At 35.9% G+C, this 23,838-nt stretch overlaps 1 protein-coding gene across 2 annotated transcripts in view; it reads left to right on the top strand.

Annotated features, from left to right (window-relative positions):
- The window catches only part of LOC149132707 (uncharacterized), a 39,652-nt gene that overhangs the window by 5,460 nt on the left and 10,354 nt on the right, over positions 1-23,838 (top strand). The window contains exons 2-3 of one of the 2 annotated variants that reach the window (XM_089362741.1): positions 19,564-20,199; positions 21,956-23,651. In XM_089362741.1, the coding sequence (XP_089218867.1) occupies positions 22,080-22,397 (318 nt within the window). In that variant the 5' untranslated portion in view covers positions 19,564-20,199; positions 21,956-22,079 and the 3' untranslated portion in view covers positions 22,398-23,651. Of the gene's footprint in view, positions 1-19,563; positions 20,200-21,955; positions 23,652-23,838 lie in introns of those variants that run through there. The other variant, XR_016244312.1, reaches the window with a different exon arrangement.

Below are 23,838 nucleotides of genomic sequence, written 5' to 3'. Positions count from 1 at the left end.
TATATATATATACATATGTGTATATATATATATATATATATATACATATGTGTATATATATATATATATATATATATACATATGTATATATAATATATATATATATATATATATATATATATATATATATATATATATATATATGTATGTATTATATAAATGTATATACATGTGCATATGCCATCTTTATTGATAAGAATTATTATAAATTTGGATTGTAAGCATTTTAGAAGCATTTGTTTACTACAAATTACGGCTGATAAAGTTAATTCCTATATTCCATATCAGCTGTATATTATATTATCCATAATTGAAGGATTAATATCAAAATATTTCTAAGGAAATATATGCAACATCTTGGCAGTTGTAATACACAAGATGCATGCTTAATGCAGCTTCTACAATATGTCCATTACATGGATACAAATTGATTTTCCTGTTTGCCATCAACCAAAATGTCTTTCTAAGAAAGCTGTGGAACTTGTAATATAATCTTCTTTGTCAGTCGCACAATCGTATTGGCCAACATCTTTTTATTTGCCAATCTTCTTCGGAAATGACTTACAAGGAAATCCGAGCTTACAACTTAGCTATTAAAAGTATGTCATTATGTGACAAGAGAAACCTTTAAATTATTAGGCAGCTCAGAGCATCAATCTTTAATTACTCTATTGGGGAAAGGAACATGTTTCTATGTAATAATTCAGGCTTGTCCTATTTAGAGTGAGAGGAAAGATTTATAGATAGAGACAGAGAGATGAGAGAGAGGAGGGAGAGAGAAAAATAAGAGAGAGAGACGTGTGACTAAAATCTCCATTACACTGAAAACTGAATTTTGTTCTTTCAAGATCAGATACTTTCTCATCAAAGTAAGTCTCATATTTGTGACTCACTACCATTCAGCCCACCAACCAAAAAAAAAAGGGGGGAGCTTTTATATGGTCATTAGACATACTAGAAATAACAGTGAATTCCTCCCTTTCCACCACAAAAAAAATTACTTGGCTGTCACAAATATGAAAAAATAAATATCATATAAGACAATATAGTCATAGTTATTTAAACACAAACATACACACACACTCAAGTTGGTCATGGCTGGGGAAGCCTTTGATCATAAGTTGGCTCAATCATGGTTGACTTAGGGTTAAAACAGCACTAGCAACAATAATAACAACAGCCAATGTTCCAGCAATATTAGAAGCTGGCTGTTTTGATCAATAATTGGCTTGTTACAGACACTTTTCAGATAACAATACGAGCTCATTAGCAAGTATAGATGCTGAAACAAATGTATGTTTATTTTTAAAAGCTGTTTTATGCCAGAAGACAACCACATTATTAAAAGTATTGTTTTTGTAAATTATTAATAGAATTTCAAAGGGTTTATAGGTTCACTAATTTCATGTGTTTAAAGTGTTATACCTTCACTAACAACATTCATGTGTCACATTGTTTCATCTCATTAACAATTTTCCCCCTAATGTTTTTTTTTTATACATAAATATAAATATAAATATCTGAGGTTCAAGCCCTGAAAGGAATGTTATATTCATTCTTTTTGCTTTATTGTTTTGAAATGTTTTAATTTGAATAAAGCATTTTCAAATTAAGCAGAACATTATGTATAGTATCTTCTCTAGACGAAATGTGTTTTGCATTTATTGCTTTTAATGTTGAGCTGAAAATGGGAATGATGTAGACACTGAAAGGTAGTGGTAAGGTATTAATTGCAGCATATGTTTAATTCTGAGAACTTGTTATAATAAACATTGAACAAATGACAAAAAAGATAAAAAGAAACAAAACATATAGTTGCACTCATGGCTGTGTTGTTAAGCAGCTAGCTTTGCAATCATGCGGTTTTGGGTTCAGTCCCATTGTGCAATACTTTGGGCAAAGATTTACTATTATATCTCTGGGCTGACTAATGAATTATGAACGAATTTGGCAGATGGAAACTGAAAGGAAGAATGTCATATATATATATATATATATATATGGAGTGGCTATGTGGTAAGAAGCTTGCTTTCAACCACATGGTTTTGGATTCAGTCCCACTGCATGGTACCTTGGGTAAGTGTCTTCTGCTATAGTCTCAGGCCAACCAAAGTCTTGTGAATGGATTTGGTAGATGGAAACTGAAAGAAGCCTGGCATATATGGATGATGAGAAGAGAAGAGATGTGCGAATCAGGTGACACTGAGTGAATATAGTATGAGGCAGCCAGCTCTGAGAAACTATAAGCCACTATAAGTAGCAGTAGAGAAGGTAGATGAAGGAAGAAACAGCATATATATGGGTTAGAGATTGGAATATGCTAGTGAGTGACTTCCTGAAAATCAGCTGTTCTTATAATAATTACAATTGGAATTCTTGTAAAATATGTTTTCCTTTTCTCTTTTTAATTGTTTTCCCATTCATATGATTAACCATTTTAATTAGATATTTTTCTTTTGACAAATTATTTGATAAATTTAGACAATTATTGGTTTAATAAACTTTCAAGACTATTCTAATTACTAACTCCATTTTTCTCTAACAGTGTTTTATAAATTGAATAATACTACCTAAAATTGTTGATTTAAAATATTACATGGCATATGTTCATAGGACATAGATGAGTATCTGTTTTATCTTATGTAATGTTTAAGCTTCAGAACTTAGTAATACATGAGGGGTGCTAAAAAGTTCCTGGCTTTGGGTAAAAGAAAATACAGAAGGATCAGTCAATTATAATTTTATTCAATTTTATTCAACATATTCCCTGCTCAGATTTTCACTCTTATTGCAGCAGTTCTTCAGTTTTTCTAAGCCCTGTAAAAAAAACTTGGAAGGTTGGGCCACCAACCAAGCCTTTCACGATACCCTTAAAGCCAAGAACTTTTCAGCATCACCTCATAAAGTATTATCTTATAATATAATAATATATTAGATTGCTGGGCCACCACTAGGAAAACAATATTCTTGTTGTAGTTCTCAGAAACATATGTAATGATGATGTGTTTTTTCTCCAGGTTAAATGAGACCTATGTGAAGGGCACATGACCTGGTGGTTAGGATGTTGCATTCATGATCACAAGATCATGGTTCCATTTTCTGGACCAGGTGGTGCATGATGTTCTTGAGCAAAACACTTCATCTCATGTTGCTCTATGATTGCTTCAGCACCTGACATGTGGTACACCATGCATATGTTCAGCCAATGTTGAATTGATAAAGAGAGTGAGTAATGTACAGCATGTATATTTGACCACTATAAACAAATTATTTGTGCAGGTTTGTTCAGCATGAAATTGCAGAACTGTCTTTCTCAGACTACAAGAGGCTACCATCCATATGATACCTATGGTACTGACATGCAATTAGGTTGTTAAGTTCATATGTTGTTAAATAACTTTATCGTGGATTCTACAAAACATTAATAATATAGCCTTACATTTTGGAGCTTTCAGCTGTTATATTAGAATTATATCGACTCGTTTAGCTCTGAGATAAATTAAGATTAACTTCGTACTCAAATAAATGACTTAAATACTATTAGCTGATTCAATCAATTCCAGTTAGTGCACACAGACATGTAACAGTAAAGATCTTAACAACTGATGGACAAATCATATTCTTTGTTGTAGTTCTTCAATTTCTTTGGTGAAATCAGCAATAGCATGTGGTTTTGAAACAGATCCAGAAAAAGGTTGTAACAAGTGTGTGATTAATGTTTTGTCAAAAGTTTCAAAGAAAAATAAATAAAACATGTCTGAATGCCATGAACTTTTCAAACCACTTTTATTTATCCAAAACGGTTATTGTTATAAAGGGTGCATGTGCACTCTCTCTCACTCTCCCACTCTCTCTTTTCTCTCTCTCTCTTTCTCACACACACACAAACACAAACAGACACACACACACACACGCAGGCACACATACATACACAAACATTATATATAAATGTATGTAACTTGTAATATGCTGCAGGGGGAAAATACAAACTAAAATCAGATAATTGAATATGCATGGAAAAATAAATATAAAATGATTATTTAAAAAACATGTGAAATAAATTACTGTAGATGTTGCTTTTTACAGACTAATTACCAAAATTTTATTGAGCTCTCACAGTCTTCTTCATCATCCTAATTCTTATCTTCTTGTACATCAGCATTATGAAATAAAGGTAATGACACTACAGAAAATAAATGATAAACTCATGAAAAATTTCATATCAGGTCCAAAATAACCTTATATGTATGACCATACAATATAAAACACTAATAATATCAATGAATGTAGCAAAACCGTTCTGAAAAAAGAGGGGAAAATGATAGAATTACTTTCACTAAGAAACAGAATTACAATTGGCAGAATTCAGCATTACCACAACTGCCAACATCGATACAGCAGTATAGGCTTTAAATAAAGAAGCTGTCACTCTGTTGGTTATAATGACGAGGGTTCCAGTTGATCTAATTATTGGAACAGCCTGCTCCTGAAATTAATGCGCAAGTGGATGAGAATTCCACCAACATGTGTAATCTTAATGTAGTTTTTTGGGAGATTCAGTGTGACACAGAATGCGACAAGGCTGTCCTTTTGAAATACAGATACTATTCATTTTAGCCAGCTGAGTGGACTGGGGCAATGTGAAGTGTTTGTTCAATGACGCAATGCACCTCAGGGTATTGAACTCACAACTTCAGAATCGTGAGCTGAATGCCCTAACCACTAAACTACATTCCTTCATACAGCAGTATATACACTCAATGGAACTACAATCTCCTGAACTGATAATGCAATATATGCATTCAACAACAGAAATGTATAAAATTTCAGAAAAACAAGTTCCATAAAGCAGCATACAAATACAACACTAAATGCACATCGGAAATAACCAATTTAGTAAAACCTTGGGACATCTCCAGCATAACACTATAACAACATAGATGGCAGACGTCTATGCTTATAGTCCAATTATTTGCAAGAAGAAAAGACATGCACGTGAAAAGACATTTGAGCGAGATCGTTGCCAGTGCCGATGGACTGGCTCCTATGCAGGTGACATGTAATACACCATTTCGAGCGTGGCCTTTGCCAGTGAGACATCCGAGCGAGATCGTCGCCAGTGCCGATGGACTGGCTCCTGTGCAGGTGGCACGTAAAACACACCATTTCGAGTGTGGCCATTGCCAGTACCCACCTGACTGGCCCTCGTGCCGGTGGCACATAAAAGCACCCACTACACTCTCAGAGTGGTTGGCATTAGGAAGGGCATCCAGCTGTAGAAACTCTGCCAAATCAGATTGGAGCCTGGTGTCGCCTCCTGGTTCACCAGTCATCAGTCAAATCGTCCAACCCATGCTAACATGGAAAGCGGACTTTAAACGACGACGATGATGATGATGAAGAATTTAGCAGAGAGAAAATGTGCAGAAATCCATCATGTACACACACATCTTGTGATCATGTGACTGACCAGACTATCAGATGTTGTTATGCATCACTAGTCACAATACGCTTTGCATTGTCATAGCCTTTGAATGATGCCACCCCACTGTCTAGGCAAGCAAGCCAACATTCCTCACACAGTGAAAGTGGTACTGGAGCAACATGAAATGAAGTGTTTTGCTCAAGAATTCAATTTTGGGCTTGATCTGGAAATTGAACAAACAATGTAGCAATGATGAGTGCAACAGCCTAACCACTAGGCCATGCACCTTCACACATGCTTACCAACCACATGGTTCCAAGTTCAGTCCCATTGTGTGGTAACTTGGGCAAGTGTCAGATACTATAGCCTTGCATCAGCCAAAACCTTGTGAGTGGATTTGGTAGATGGAAACTGAAAGAAGCCCATCGTCTATATATATATATGTATGTATGTATTTGTGTGTCTGTCTCTGTGTTTGTCCTCCCACCATTGCTTGGCAAACGATGTTGGTATGTTTATGACCCCTGTAACGTAGCAATTCAGCAAAAGAGATCAATATAGTAAGTACTAGGCTTACTAGGATTAAGTCCTGAGGTCGATTTGTTTGACTAAAGGTGGTGCTCCAGCATGGCTGCAGTCAAATGAGTAAAAAAAAAGAAGAAAAGAATATACATATATATATATTCAACTGAATCTCAATTATTTCTCACATATATATATATATATATATATATACATACACATAGATGTTTTCTAGCTACAAACTAATCGACAGTTAATTAAACAAAACACTTGTAAAATTTTTCCTTTAGAATAATTCTGTTTAAACAAGCAGTTATGAGCCAAAGAGTCTATTACCTTTCATCACAGAGGCAAAAAAGGACATTAGCTGGAAATTACTTCAAAATATAGATATATATGTTTGTGTATCTGTGTATACATATTTGTGTATGTGCATGTGTGTATGTATGTATGTATGTATGCATGCATGTATGTATTAGAATAGCTTTTCAAGTGGAGTCCTTGTTTAACTCTGGGTTAAAAGGCTATATACTGTCTGGCTCTCAACAGTGTGTTTGAATATATTAGTTACTCCTAATGAAAAGCATTACAAGTCTTTTGATCAATTAACTGTAGATTGTTTTTTAGCTAGAAAAGATTTGTCTCACTTTTGATCTTCCGAGGTCACTAAGGTGCTCTGCTGCATGTTGAAAATGCTTTCTTTCTTTCTTTCTTTTTTTTGTTCTTTGTAGTGTGCCTCATATATATAACACTCCCTATCACATACAAGCAGGCACACACATATGCATGCACAAATGACTGCACACACAGACACAGACAGAGAGACAAACACATACACACACACACACACATGTATGATTATATATATACTTGTGTAAATAGCGTGCAGCTCTACTTTGAACACTTGTAATGAAAATACATGGCTAAAAGTAATGTTTTAAAAAAATTTCCCCAAACAATTTTATCTACAGAAAAAAATTTTCATGTGCCAGTGTGAATATGACATGTTCCTGAAAAGCTTGTGCTTTGTGCAGAGCCATCTTAGCATTTTAACAGGCCCCTGGGCAAAACAATATACTGGGCTCTATTATGTTTATTTATTGAGAGTAAACCACACCATACATATGTAAAAACTAACATTTCATTTCCCAAGCTGAGATTTGAAACTGAATCTAAGGATTCTCGCTCGCCTGATCCACCACTGGCCGAACAGGTGCAAAAGAAATTTCTTTTTCTTGTCAAAAAGTGATGGATGGAATTTCATTCAACCTCCAGCCTGAGCTGTGTCATTGAAGGTTCAAGTGGACAGCAGGTGACCTACATAGGTAGAAATTACTCCTATGGTATGTCAATGCTTCTAGCTAGGATGACCATTATAAATACAGTCAGACACATGACAGGAGGGAAGACAGCCAGCAACAGGCAAACGGTTGAGAGACTGCAGTCAGCTTGCACCAGCCAACAGAGAGCCACATATTCAGCATGAACAGCACAACACAGTAGCAGTTGCAGAACATAAACAGACACAACTGAATGACCAACACACACACACAGACACAAAACATGCCCAGTTCTACCTGATCACATGGACACATTATTTCTCCTGTTCATTTTTTTACTTCGCCAGCTCAAAGCAGTTGGTATCATCATGTAGCAGCCTTCATTGATACTGTGAATCAAACCTTGTGTACCAAATACATAAATGCGAATGTGGATTAAACAAATTATTTAAACTATCTTCATCCATCTTCATCTGCTACATCAACAACACCTTTTGCTACACATCTCGCTACACATAAATCAGAACTGGGTCCCTAGACTCATAAGATCCTTAGGCAACTACCCAGTGCAGTCATACTTTGAGATGGCACTGACTTCGTGTGTTCAGCATTTTAAGATTATTTAAATTCATACAATTATTTTCTTTATCTTATCAGTTTTCTTTAAATCATTGTCAAGAGAAGAGACAAATAACTGTGATATTTTCAATTTTTTCAACTAACATCTTAACCTTTTGTGTAATCAATTTTCATGGTCATTCCTGTGCCGATGTTAATTATCCACCAAAACTTAGAACTGAGATTTTCTACTTTTGCAATATTTTGTCATTATCTTCTGTAGGTATGGTTTTCATAACCACCAATAAAAGTTTTCAATCTTAACTCTAAAAATATTCGATGAAATATGTAAAAAAAAAAAATCAAGAAAATCTGAAAAAATATTATTTTGCAAAAGTGTCATTGAGGTCATCTCTGCTTCTTGCTACATAAAAAAATATCTTTTGCAAACACGTCTCTGCTTCTTGCTATATAAAGAGAAGAATTATCAAAGCTGCTGGGTAAAACTGTTTTCTCCAGTTAAAGGCAATAAAATTTTAAGTAGATATATCCATTTTCTGCATTCGAAGAGTTAATAGAGTTTATGTTCAGTACGAACATTTTTATACCGACGTAGAAAGCTAATATTTTTGTGTAGTTCATATCTATAATAAAGAAGCACTCACTATATGTAATAGACATAATATGAATTATACAATGATATACACAATAGACATTGTACAAGATGCACTCCAGAAGTCTTGAGACTTCCTAAGGGATGGCAATTGTAACTGTCCCAGATTATTGCAATTTTAGTATATCATTACTATGCATCTACTTGCCAAGTCTTTTTATGAGTCCAGGTTGAAGGAAACAGCTGTAACAGCACCTTGAACACAGCCTATTAAACACTGCTAGTTTGAAGAATGCACTTGGGACATAAAGACAATTTTGAAACTTGTTGTTCAATAAACTTTTATGTTAAACTGGGCAAAAATGCTACAGAAAAATACGAAATACTCCCGATTACTTATGGATCAATTTGTACGAGTATTTACTTTTATTCTGGTAGAAGAGGTTCAAAGATAGTAGGGGGAGGTGAAAGATGCTGAGAGGTGTGGGAGTGAGAGGGACGTCAGAACATCAAAGCTATTTGAGAAAATTTGCTACTTTCTGGGTGAAGACCATCATCATGTCTATAAAGATAATAAATATTCAGTTTGAAATTGATGTGGCAATTGAACACAGAATTATTCATGAAGATCTGAACATTCACAAAATTTTTGCGAAAAGTTTGTTACCATGGTGCTCAGTGATGAAAAAGAAGGAAAGATGCATTCCTGACAGCATAGAGATGGTTGAGCTCATTACCTCCAATCCAAGTGCACTTAAGTTGCTGGTGACCTGTGATGAAAACTGGATTTGTTGTTATGACCCAGAGACCAAGAAACAGAGTGCTCCATAGAAGCATCCTTGCTTCCCCAATCCAAGAAGGCCAGACATAGCAAGTCTTTTGGGAAGTTCATGGCAATCCCCTTTTTTGACAGCAAGTGTGTCATCTACATTCACTGGATTCCCTCTGGTCAGACATCCAACAAAGAGTACTTTTTAGAAATTCTGAGGGCGTTCAGGAACAGATTTCATTGCAAAAAAGGCCAGGCACTTCCACTCAGGTCTGTGGACCCTGTACTAGGACAATGCACCAGTCTACAACTCCATCCTGATAACAAGCTACTTGACAGAGATGGGTACCAGAAGTGTCTCTCATCCTTTCTACAGTCCAAACCTTGCTCCCTGTAACTTTTGGTTGTTCCCAAACTGAAGGAGAACCTCAGGGAGTCATTTTGAAGACGTTGAGAAGATGGAGTAGGCTGTGACAAAGGTCTAGATACCTTAATTGTGGAAGACTTCCATGGGGTCTTCCCAAAGTGGGTGGAGTGCTACAATGCATTAATGTAGGTAATCCTACTTTGCAAGAGATCAGAGTTCAGTACTTCTTTGAACACAATAAATGTCTCTCCTGAAAAAGTCTCAAAACTTCTGGGATGCAACTCATATGTAATCTAGTAACAAACATGAGAAACTAAATTGTATAAACTAAAAGTTTTGCATAAATCTGAAAGAACTACACTGGTCATTTGTGACTAATTGGACCTAGAATGCCTACTGCAAACTATATACATGCATGTGTGTGTGTGTATGCATTTTGTGCAAATTTTACTCTAGGGAGGTTTTTCTTGTCATTTATCAGTAAGAACATCTAAGACAGCAGTTTTAGCACAGGTTTTCAGATGCTTAGTTTTTCTGTGCTTGTTTCCAGTATGTCTAATTCTGAAATTTGTTCTATTTGGAATTCACATTATTTCTTTGCCTGTTTTGTTATTATTATCATTATCATTATCATTATTATTATTATTATTATCATCATCGTCGTCGTCGTTATTATTATCACGACCACCTCATGTGTTTTAAGCATTTAATAAGTGAAAAATGAAAGCGTGAATAAGCAGCTTTGGTAACAGCTTTGCTTGTTACTATGGAAACAGTCACCTATTTGTCTGTGGCTTTTCATTGGCTTAGATTACCCAAAATTTGCAAATTTTAAGAGCTGTTAACTCCTTATTTATTGATTTATGGTGAAAATGAATTTCATCTTGCTTCTCTCTAGCCCCCCACTTTCCAATATAGCACTTTTGCTACCTGATCATGTCGCCACAACTTGTAGTGGTTTTGGGCAAGTCTAAGGCATTCATTTATGATATGGACAATGGTTTCATCCATTCTATTACAGATGCAGTGCAGAGGAGACACTTGCTCATTCCCGAGGTTGACCCCACCCCCTAGTACATGGCCAAAGCTTGGTCTTGCACTGCTGGTATAGTACTCGTAGTCTCATTCTTTAGGGTTTCTTTCTTCAACCAATCCATTCTATTTTTTCCAGCAACTTCTGTTATGGCTACATGAAACTGATTGTGCAGTCCCTTGTTGTGTAATTCTTCATGTCCTTTTTGTAACTCTTGCTTTGTTTTTCTTTTTTTTTTTCTGCTTTCAATATTCCTTCATTCCTAACTGTAACTAGCAAGGTTTCCTTACGTTGCGCTAGGTATCTCATTAAACTCTCGAATTTGATACATATACAGTTTACCACACTTATCAGTCCTCTTCCTCCATTTGCTCTCTTCATGTATAAGCAATCAGTGTCTGCACGTGGATGATGGGCTCCATGCATCGTTAGGAGCTTTCTTTACATCCTGTCCATCTCCTTCTCTGTCCACTTCAGGATTCCAGTGCCATACCAAACTACTGTGACTGCACGTGAGTTTATTGTCAGAATTATGTTTCTGGCATTCAGCTTTGAAGCCAGTATTTTTATCACTGCTGCAGGTACTCTCTTTTTGTCTTTTCCTTCATGTTGTGTTTAATTCCATCTGCCCCAAGTATTCCCAGGTATTTATTGCTGGATTGAGGTTGAATTGCCTTCATCATTTCACCACTTGGCAACCCTATGCCTTCTGTCCTGACAATATTTCACACACACTTTTCATAGCCTCTGTAACTCAACCATTTGGTCCTGATGCTTTGCGATTTCTCTATACCTCTCATATCAACTTTTTCATCATTTGGGACTGTAAAGTGAATTATTATTATTATTATTATTGTTGTTGTTGTTGTTGTTGTTGTTGTTGTTGTTGTTGTTGTTATCCATTGTAAGATTTTTGGGCAGGGTTGCTGTCAGAAAATATATATATTCCTCCCTTTATCTAAATAGTCTCAATATTCTCCTTTGACTAAATAAAAAAAGTTGTATACGTGTGTGTGTGTGTGTGTGTGTATATAATTATTATCCAGTTCTATATTTAATTTAGAAAGTTAATAAATCTTGAAGGAACAATGTTATCTAAAACCAATCCATCTCAAAAATATATAGACATTTATTGATGTTGTTCCTGATCAAGTATAAATTAGCTTATATATAAATATGTATACATACATACATACGTATATATGTGTGTATATATATATATATATATATATATATATATATATATATATATATATATATATGTTGTTATTATTTGTATATTCTCCCATATATATATATATATATATATTTATACATATATTTGTATGAGTATGTATATGTGTGTGTGTATAAACACATATGTATAACACATATATATATATATATATATATATATATATATATATATATAGACACACACACATACAGCAGGCATACACACCTTGTTTTTGCAGCGTTATTCTTGTCTTAATCTTAATGGTGTTTCTGTCTAAGCTGGTTATGTTGATAAATAAATACACTACAGCACATAAGCTAGTAATTTTTTTTTCCAGATAACATCATGGGTACCAAATCCTACTTAGAGATGTCAAGTTTGAGTCACCAGCAGATGTTTATAAAGCACTTCAGCTCACATGTGCTATCAATCACTAGATGAGTTAAATCAAATAGAATTCTAGCTGTAGAGATTGCAACTGAACTCACTTTCTTTATCTACCCCACCAGCACCAATTGATTGATTTAGTTTCTCTCAGCATCTCTATACTCTAATGTGTCTCTGCATATATATATATATATATATATATATATATATATATATATATATATATATATAAAAACACACACAAATATATATGCATATATGCACATGCATATATATATAATATATATGTATATGTTCACATATATACATACAGAAACACACATACATACATGTACATGTACACATAATGCATAATGTAATACATGTATGAAGTAACTTTGAGGTTTAATGCAGGAGGAATCAAAGAAAATAAGATAAGAAAAAATATGTCTTAAGATGTTCGGATATAATTTCATGTATCGAAGTAGCTCAAACATGCACTATCATTGCATAGCATCTTGACTTCACTGGAAATCTTTTCCTACAGATGTTTATGTCAATGCAATTTGAGAAATATATATATATATGTGTGTATAAGAGACATTTGAACTTGAAGACTTCAAATTGTTTTGTATTGTTATATTTTTGTGCAATTATCATACCCAGCTTCTATTACATACACACACACACACACACACACATGCTCACACAAACATACAAACACACACAGAGAGACATACACATGCACACACAACACAATACATACATGTATGTGTATATTTGACTGCTTATGTTTGCATGCATTCATGTGTGTGTGTGTGTGTGTGTGTATATATGTGATGCAGTCTTGTCAAACACTTTCTACTTTATCCTGTGTTCAATGAAGTTGATATGATTGTTTTTTCTTTTTTCTGTCATTTCGAATGCACCCGAAATGTGTCATTTGTACCATTAGCTAAAGTTTCCTTTGATGTGAAATAGCATTAAAAAATAATAAGATAATATTCCAGATATTTTTTGATAATGTTGATATTTTATATTTATATTCTTTTGACATTACACTAAGATTAATAAAGATGTTAGTATACTGGTGTACATATTTTCTTGAAAACCATCAAGATGATGTTCTTGGTTTTATTTTCATGTCCATCATACATCTTCCTTATGAATGCAATGCTTGATTAAAAACTGCTAAAATACAAGACATTTTTTCCTGAAAGAAAACTCTTCTTGCATCGCTTATAATGGTATTTGTGAAAAAGTTATATTCTAAAATGGAAATAATCAGGAATTTTAATTTTTCGACCAGAAATCGTTATTCTCTCAAAAGTAATTGAAAAAGCAGAATTTCTGGTTTTTAGTTTTTGTCTTGTTTTTTTTCCAAAGATGGCAAAATTATATAGATTGAATAGAATTTGTTAACTTTTACCATTATTTTGCTAATTGGGAGTATTGTTGCAAATGAGTCACCATCAGCTTGGAGTTCTCAATGTGATTATATGAAGCCAAGCATGTCTTACATGGTTCAATGCTTTACCAATAAAGCCTCCTCCTTCCTTAATCACAAGTCCACAGAGTTTAATGATTTTTGTGCATCAGGCTATACAAAATGGAATGCTAAATTCTCTAAGGATTAAGATAACACCAGCAAAAATTGGTTTTGACTGAGGCTTAATTTAATGAGAGTTTTTTTTCTTCAATATGAATTAAAGAAAATCGTTCACTTCTGCATTTTTTAAATATATATTTGTATGTGTGTGTATGTTTTGTTTTTTTTTCAACAAATTTTGTTTATTAATTGTTTTATTTTTTGAAGTAGCAAGGAGGGGTTTACTGTCAGAAATCATTTAAGGTCCCATGATCCTTTGACTTGACACTTTTGCAGGTCATGCAAGTAATTTGTCCAGAACAATTAGAAATTGTGCTATTTATTGCAGATGATGTGATTAGTTCATCAAATCTATCGTGTTATAAGACAGGATTTAAAATGAATTGTGATTAAGAGGTTAATTCATTAAGAACTAAAAGAATGAAGACTGGTTAATCACATTTATTTTTCTATTCAAATGTTCTAAATTATTTGCTACTCATTGAATTCTGGAGCAGCCATTCCAAATTTGGAGAGGAATATATATAAAAATTGAACAAAACCAACAATCCTACTGGGCAACAAGAAGAAAATCTAATCCTACATGATTCTGTATCTTTCATTCTATTCACAGTTGTTATGACTACTGACTATTCTTAGGTTAGGCTTCTCGCTTAAGCACTGACTTAATCTGAACAATATTTGAATTTAAATACTGTTAGATTCCTAAAATATTTTGAATCGTGACTAATTGTGAAGATGCTGGTTGGCAGAAACAATACTGGACAAAATGCCTCACAGAATTTAGTTGCATGCCTTTTTGTTTGTTTTGCTCAAATATTACCAGAGTTGACATAACTTTTAACCCTCTAGATTCAATAAACTAAACAGCCAAGTATTGGGGTCATTTTAATCAACAATACTTGTCCCCTCCCTCGTTTCATCCATATTTTGAGCAAATTTTCACTTAAAACAACAACAACAACTATAATGATAATCATCCTTTCTACTAAAGGCACAAGGCCCGAAATTTTGGAGGAGGGGTCTTGTCAATTATATCACTCCCAGTACTCAACTGGTATTTATTTCGTTGACCCCAAAAGGATGAAAAGCAATGTCAACCTCGGTAGAATTTGAACTCAGGTCGTAAGGACAGACAAAAATGTTGCTAAGCATTTTGCCTAGCATACTAATGATTCTGCCAACTCACTGCCTTAATAATAATAATAATAATGATAATAAAAATAATAATGATAATAATAGTAATAATAATAATAATATTTTGTCTAGTGTGCCAAGAATTCTGCCAGCTCACTGACTTAACAATGACGATAATCCTTTCTAATATAGGCTTGAAATTTTGATGGAGGGGGCTAGTCCTAGTATGTTGACCCCAGTGTTCAGCTGATAATTGTTTTATCGGCCCTGAAATGGTTAGAGTCAAAGCTCACCTTGGTGGGATTTGCAATCAGAATATAAATACAGGTGAAATACTGTTAAGCATTTTGTCTGGTGTGTTAAGAATTCTGTTAAATCACTTGGGTGTTTGGTACCAACGTACACCGGAAAAGATAACACAATGATCTATTCAAGTTTTACTGAATGAAAATTTCCATAAAGTTACTTGTAAAATATTTATAATTGCTCAAGGAAGGGCTGCTCTTGATATCTATGGGTTGAAATTAGAGATAAAAGAGATTTGTTTCACAAACTTTAAAATTTTATTTGCACACATTACATTTTTCACATTCAAAATGACTACCACACACAATCATGGGACAAGACTAAACGCTGCAATGTCAGAGAAAAGAATGCAAATGTCAGACACAAAACTACATATACAAGAGGAAGAAGAAAATGAACAGTTTAGTGGACATTTAAAAGAAGAAAATGTTGTAAATATTTGAATAATTTATCATGAAGACAGTAACAGTATGAGAAACAACAATAATAGTGACTCTTACACAAATTCTTTGGCCTGTTCGTACATAGTAACTGTATGGAATTTTTAGATCTATCACAATTATGAGAAAAAAATCTATATCGAAGAATTTTGTAAAACTAGACAGCATTTCTTAGCTGCACAGATAATCCATGAGAGGGAGCAAAGGAAGAATTATATATTTTTGCTTATGAAAAGATAGAATTGAACTAAATCTTCCTTCACTTGTAGTAGTACAATAAACCCTTCAGGACATTTCAGAAAAAATTCTCTCAACTGAAAGATGCAAAAATTATGGTACATAATACAAGTTAAGTTTGCAGGACATACCATTGACTATACATTTGTGCTCAGTACATGAGTGAAAGAAACACAAGACAGATATGTAGAGTGTCTAAACTCAAGTTAACTAGTAATCTTTCATGTATTATCTTAAATTAAATCTTGTTTTAATTATTGCATATTTTTTGTAATTGTTTCATTTATCTGTACAAATATGTGCATTGTAAATGCATGTATGTATGTATATGTGTATGTCTATATGTACATATTTAAATCTGTGAGTGTGAATGCAGCTACCTCCATCCATATTTTGTATAACATCTCTTACCCTCTTTTTTCATAATTTGTAAATGTGTTTTTCTACAATCCACACTGTTTTACCTTTCGTTATAAATCCTTGTGAAAATCATGAACTTCTTTTGTATCTCTGGTGCTATTATTATAGTGAAGGCACGTATCCTGGTAGTTTGGGTATTCAAGCTCCCTCTCATAATAACATGGGTTTTATTTCTGGACTAGATGACTCATTGCATTCTTGAGTAATGTTCTTCATTTCACATTGCTTCAGACAACTCAGCTGAAGACAAGTACAAACTACCTGCTGGCCCAGGTTTCACACTCACACTCACAAACGCAAACACACACATACACACACACGCACGCATGTAAACTCTCTCTCTCTCTCTCTCTCTCTCTCTCTCTCTCTCTCTCTCTATCTCTCTCATACCTAGAATGTCTCAATGGATCAAAGGGTGGGAGAGTTAAGTGTGGGGTCTATGTTACCCAGAACCACACAGGCACCTAAAACAATTAGTGAAATCAGGAAACATTGGTACATGTTAACAAGCCATACCCATTCACAAATAGCAGCTGGCTCCTACATTACTGCTATTGTCGTTGTTGTTGCTCTTCTTCTTCTTCTTCTTCTTCTTCTTCTCCTTCAGTGTAAGGTGAGCTGGCAATATCATTAGCACTTCAGACAAAATAGTTTGCAGCATCTCTTTTGGCTCTAAGCATTCCAAGCTCAAATATCATTGAAATTGACATTACCTTTCATACTTTTGAGGTTGATAGGTCGATACAATAAAGTATCACTCGAGTATTAGAGTTAATATAACTGACTTGCCCCCTCTACCCTTAAAATTGCAGGCCTTGTGCCAAAATTTAAAAGTTATTATTCTGTTACATTAATTTTTGGAAATATGACCATTTTTTTGCAAGATTGCAAAGCATAGTGAGACAAATAGATTAAAAGAAAAAAGAAAAAAACACTACATATTAAGATAACTTTATAAATTATTAAGACAATCTTGAAACAAAAGTTTTGTGTAAATCATAAGACAGCGTCATTTGTGGTTAATGTGTTGTTGACAAGATGACAATCACTAAAGGCCAAGAAATGTCAGCTGTTGTCATTGATGAAGAGCTGGTTACTGTTGAAAGTACTGGGATGGCATCTGTTAGAAATACAGAGGAAGACGCTGTCAAAGAGACCATGTAAAAACGCCAAGGAAATCAGAAAGAAAAGAATAAAGGATGTAGATAGGAGGAGAAACAACAAACGCTAGAACCACTGTTGTCAATCAAACGAATTTCATGGAAACAAAAATATTGTTGCAATTTGGGAAGATAATTTTGCCAATAGAAATACATACACTGATTCTATTTCACTTTGTGTTATTATTATTAATCAACTAGTATATCATTGGTTACTTGCTTAGTTGACCAATAATAATGGCTTCAAATTTTGGCACAATGCCAGCAATTTAAGGGGAGGGAGTAAATTGATTGCTTTGATTCCCAGTGCTGAAAAGATGAAAGGCAAAGTTGACTTTGGTGGAATTTGAACTTAGAACATAGAGAGCCAGAAGAAATACCACTAAGCATTTCGTTTCATGTGCTAATTATTATGCCAAGTTTCCACTTTCAGTATTAGTAATAATAATAATAATATGATGATGATGACGATGATGATAAAAATATTCAGACATATGAAGAAAAAAATATTCAGTAATATGATAAAAAGTATTCAGACAAACACATAACAAAAACACCAGGACCCACAAGTATATATAACATACAAAAAGTAGCATTACTAGGCACCACACACGTCTTACATAAAACACTTTCAATACAGTAACCATAAGAACATCACAGCAGATCACAGCACATACCCAAGCCGCACTGAGCTGCACTTGGTAGTGCAGTGAAAGCACATTAAAAAAGACTACTGAATAATAATAATAACAACAACAACAAAGCCATCATCCAAGTGAATTCACTGATTGCCTATACATGAAGGGAGCAATTGGAGGAAGGGGGCTGATAAGAGTGGAAGACTGTGTACATATTGAACTTAGGTGCTTACTGAGATACCAATCCCAAAGTAAGGAAATCTTGCTAGCATCAGATAGGAATGAGGGAGTATTGAAAGCAGAGAAAAGGGGAAAACAAAGCAAGGAGTATAAAAAGGACATGAAGAAGTATTACGCAACAAGGGAACTATGCAATCAATTCCATGCAGCCACAGCTGAAGTTGCTAGAACACATAGGAATGACTGAAGAGCACTATACTGGTAGTGCAAGACCAAACTTTGGCCACAAATCAGAGGGTCAGCCTTTGGAGTGAGCAAGTGTCTCCAGTGTGCTGTGACTGTAATAGAGTGTATGAAACCATTTCCCATATCATGAACGAATGTGCTAGACTTACCCAAAACCATTACAAGTTATGGAGACACAGTGACTGGTGGTGATGGTAGTAGTAGTAGTGGTGGTGGTGGTGATGGTAGTAGTAGCAGTAGTAGTAATTCCTTTTGATATGTGTGTAACTGTTCATAAATTTCATTAAAGTAGTGCTTTATTGAATTTACCGATTGAAGAATTGTTCCCCTTACCTTTGAGCTCTCCTGTTTTGACTTTAAAACTGTAATACAGAATAAACATGTTATGTATAAACATACGCACATGCCCCCAAAGACACCACCATCACCACCACAACAACAACAACAACAACGACTGAACAACAATATAACTGTTATATGATTTAACTAAAAGAATTTTATTGGAGGGCTTGTCTCTCCAACTGCAGTGTTTTACACTAAACATTTACGAGTGATCAAACTGTTAATCAACTTTAATCATTTTAGAAAATGTCAATGTTCCGGCAGATAGTGGAGAAAAATTTTTACCAAAAATTTCATTCTCAGAATTTAATTCTAAATTAAAGTTGTTTATCAATATCTCCATAGAATTATTTTCAAGCTCCATTTGGTTTTCTCTGTTGATTGCCAAACCTGCCAGGCACTTGACAAGCAACCAACTTTTGATTCCTATTATTGTATAATAGTTCTACAACACACACACACACACACACACAAACTAGTACAACACTTCTATTTTGAAGTTACTACAAGTATGTTTCTTCGTGTTATTTGCTTGTTTGTCTGTATTTTTGTTCTTTTTTTTTGTTTTGTTTGTTAATGTTTATCTTTATTTATTTCTTTATTCGTTTTGCAGTATTTATGTATTTATTTGTTTGTCTGTTTATTTTATATTTTTTGTTTTGTTAAAGATGTCTAAAATTTATTCTCGAATGTTCATAGCTTAGAAAATTGGAAGAAGAAGGGGGAGGAGGAGGAGGAGGAGAAGAAGAAGAAGAAGAAAGAGGAGGAGGAGGAGAGTAAGCTAGAAGAAGAAGAAGAACAACAACAACAGCAACAAACACAACAAGAAGGAGAAGAGTAAACCAGAGTCTAGAAGAAGAAGAAGAACAACAACAACAAAAAGAAGAAGAAGAAACTAGAAGCTAGAAGAAAGAAAAAGAAGAAACTAGAAGTTAGAAGAGAGAAAAAGAAGAAGAAGAAGAAAAGGGGGGGGGGCAGTAGGAGTGCCTAGAGCGAGCAACAACATTTGAGAAACATTACTGATTTAAATCAGTTTGACAGCAGAAGTTTTGCCAACGGTATCAACATCTTTTAAGACTGCTGTTAATGTAAAACTTCAAATTGCATTTTCTAGTTTGAAGAATTGAAATACAAAACTGAAACGAGAAAATACGTGTACGAAATATCAAAATGTTCCTGTTTACAAAAGCGTTCCCCAAGAATTCTTGTGTGATATTTCTTCTTTTAACATTGTTTGGTCAGGAATATGTTTAGTATGGAAGAGAAACTACGGAAACTGGCAAGACATTGGCGCTGTGAGATGCACGGAGAATGCAGAGAATAAGAATAATATTTGTAAGAGCAAAATTTGTATTAAGATTGATATGTCTTTCTGTATGACTACTACTACTACTACTGTTGCTGCTGCTGCTGCTTTTGCTACTACTACCTCTGTTACTTCTGCTGCTACTGAAGATGATGATGATGATGATGATCGGGATCAGGATGAGAAAATTACTATTGCTACCCCTAATGCAAGTAGTATTAGCAGTAGCAATAGCAGCAGCAGCAACAGTAGCAGCGTTAGTAGTAGTAGTAGTAGTAGTAGTAGTAATGTAAGTAGTATTAGTAGCAGCAGCATTAGACGTAGAAGTTGTAGTAGTAGTAGTAGTAGTAGTAATCTATTCTACTGGATGCGCAGGGCCTCAAATTTGGGGGATGGGATTAAGTCGATTACATCGACCCAAGTACGAAACTGGTACTTATTTAATCGACCCCCCCCCCCCGAAAGGATGAAAGGCAAAGTCGACCCTCTGTGGAATTTGAACTCAGAACGTAGTGGCAGATGAAATACCTCTAAGCATTTTGCCCAGCATGCTAACGATTCTGCCAGCTTGCTGCCTTATCAGTATTAGTAATAACAGCAGTAGCACTACTACTACTACTACTACTACTACTACTACTACTACTACTACTACTACTACTACTGCTGCTGCTGCTGCTGTTAATAGTTTGATTCCTTCCTTGACAAGGGAGAACTGATGTTGACTATGCAGCTGTTGTTGTAGTTGTTGTTTTGTTGCAACTGATGCAGTTCATGCTGTAGCCTATACTGTTACTTTTGCTGATGCTGCAGTTGGTGCTGTAACTCATACTACCAATACTGCTATTGCTGCAGTTACAGCTTTTACTCATGATTGCAGCTTATATCGCAGCTACTGATGTGCAGTTGATGTTTTAACGCATATTGCTATCGCAGCTGCTGCTGCAGTTACCCATGCTGTTATTGCAGTTGTTATTGTATGCAATGCTGTCACTGCTGCATCTGCTGCACTCAATAGTGTATCACACACTGTCACTGCAGTTATCAATGCAGTTGATGTTATAACTCACACTGCTAGTGCAGCTTCTGCAGTGGATGCTGTGACTCATGCAGTTGATATTGTATCCCATAATGTCACTGTATCTACTGCACTCAAGTTTTGTTGATGTTGCCCATGCTGCTAGCCCTACTTTGCTAATAGTGTTCCCACTAACGTCTCCAGTTTTGTCAGTCTTGAACCTGCCATTACTGTTCTCACTGCTGTTAGCCCTGCTTTTGCTAATGGGTATTTTAACTACTATCACAAGTTATGTTGATGATGACCCTGCTATTATTGTTCTCACTACCATTAGCCCTACTGCTACTTATATTGTTCCGACTAATGTCTCCAATCTTGTTGACATTGACCCTACTATTGCTGTGTTCACTGCTGTTAGCCCTGCCATTGTTTATATTGTCCTTTTGGATGTTGTTACCTCCATTAATGATGTTGACCCTACTAACATTCCCACTGTCACTCATGTTGGTCATGTTATTGTGGCTGCCAATATTTACTGCTGCTTCTACTTTCACTTTCACTTTCACTTTCAATGCTGCTATTTTTGTTTTTGTTGTTGTTGCTAGTGTCCTGACTTACTTGTGTTGCTGCTGTTACTGTTACTACTACTACTACTACTACTACTACTTCTGTTGCTGTTCGTGCTAATGTTATTGTTGTTGTTATTACTACTTCTGTTGGTACTATTACTGCTGTAAACATTGCTGAAATTACTGCTGTTGCTGTTACAGCAACTGCTGCTGTAAACATCGCTGAAATTACTGGTGCTGCTGTCTCTGCTGCTGCTGTATATATTGCCGAAGTTACAGTTGCTGCTGTTACTGCTGCCGCTGCCGTATATCGCTGGAATTACTGATGCTGTTGTTACTGCTGCTGTCGTGTATAACCGAAGTTACAGCTGCTGCTGTTTCTGCGGCTACTGCTGCTGCTACCTTATCTATTGTTGATGCTACACTAACTGTTGAATATATTACTACTGTAGCAGTTATTGCTGCTGTTGCCGCTGCTGTTGCTGCTATGTCTAATACTACTGTTAATAGATTAGTAACAGCTGTTACTAATTCTGCTGCTTTTGCTGCTGCTGCTGCTCCTCCTCCTCCTCCTTCTCCCCACCACTCCCATATCTGTTATATCGAAGTTACTATTTTATCTTTTACTTGCTACATTCTCTAAACTGCGGGACTATTTGACGTCGATGGCTTGTCAGATGGACTTGGAGTTAATGAATCTTTCGGTGCAGGGAAGGTCAGTCCCTGTTAAAGTGCCACCCTTGGAACTGTGCCATAGGGTTCCCGGGCTCCCCAGATGTGCCACCCACGTAACTGTGACATAGGACTCCCCAGATGTGCCACCCTGGAAGTGCCACCATCGGAAGTCCCCCCCCCGTAACTGTGCCATAGGACTCCTCAGATGTGCCATATAGGAAGAGCCACCAGCTTTCGGTGCAGGGAAGGTCAGTCCTTGTTGTGCCACCCTTCGAAGTGGGACCCCCAGAACTGCCATGCGGTCCACAGAAGTGCCACCCAGGAAGTGCCGAAGTGCCATAGTGCTCCCCAGATGTGCCACCTAGGAAGTGCAACACTCGGAAATGTGCCATAGGGCTCCCCAGATCTTCCACCCTCTAATTGTGCCATAGGGCTCCCCAGATGTGCCACCCAGGATGTGTTAGGGTCAGGGTCAAGGGCCAAAGGTAAGGGGTCAAAGGTCAGGGGTCAAGGGCCAAGGGGTCAAAGGTCAGGGACCAAGGGTAAAAGGTCAGGGGCCATGGGTCAAGGGTCAAAGGTCAGGGGGTTAGGGTTAGGGTTTGGGAATTTCTGAAGGATGCAGATCTCTGATAGCTAGCTACTGGTAAAGATAGTTTACTCTAGTATTAACAAGATGAACACATTTACGAGGGTAGCACATCCTTGGCGGCACATATGGGGAGCCCAATAACACGCTTACGAGGGTGGCACATTCCGTTAGTTTTCGTTTGTTTCCGTTTGTTTCTGTTACTTTCCGTTAGTTTCCTTATATTTTTGTATGGTAGTGCCACCCTCGGAACTGTGCCATGGGGCTCCCTAGATGTGCCACATGGAAGTGACACCCTCGGATGTTCCACCCTCGTACGTGTGCCATAGGGCTCCCCAGATGTGCCACTCTTGGATGTGTCACCCTCGGAATTGTGCCATGGTGCTCCCCAAATGTGCCACCCAGGAAGTGCTACCCTCGTATGTGTGACATAGGGCTCCCCAGATGTGCCACCCAGGAAATGCCGCCCTCGGATGTGCCACCTTCGTAAGTGTGCCATTGGGCTCCCCAGATGTGCGACCCAGGAAGTGCCACCCTCGTAACTGAGCTATAGGGCTCCCCACGTACGTACGTATATATGTTTGTATGTACGTATGTTCGTACGTACGTACGTATGTATGGCTGTATGTATTTATACGTATGTACGTATATACGTACTACGTACGTACGTACGTATGTATGTATTATGTACGTATGTACATATTATGTATGTATGTACGTACGCATGTATGTATGCATGTATGTATATATGTATGCATGTACGTACGTATGTACGTGCGTACGTATGTACGTGCGTACGTATGTACGTGCGTACGTATGTACG

The sequence above is a fragment of the Octopus bimaculoides genome, chromosome 14, assembly GCF_046866305.1.
Source record: "Octopus bimaculoides isolate indiv1 chromosome 14, ASM4686630v1, whole genome shotgun sequence".
Taxonomy (NCBI): domain Eukaryota; kingdom Metazoa; phylum Mollusca; class Cephalopoda; order Octopoda; family Octopodidae; genus Octopus; species Octopus bimaculoides.
Note: the sequence above shows the minus strand (reverse complement) of the source record. Positions and strands in the feature narration are given on the sequence as shown.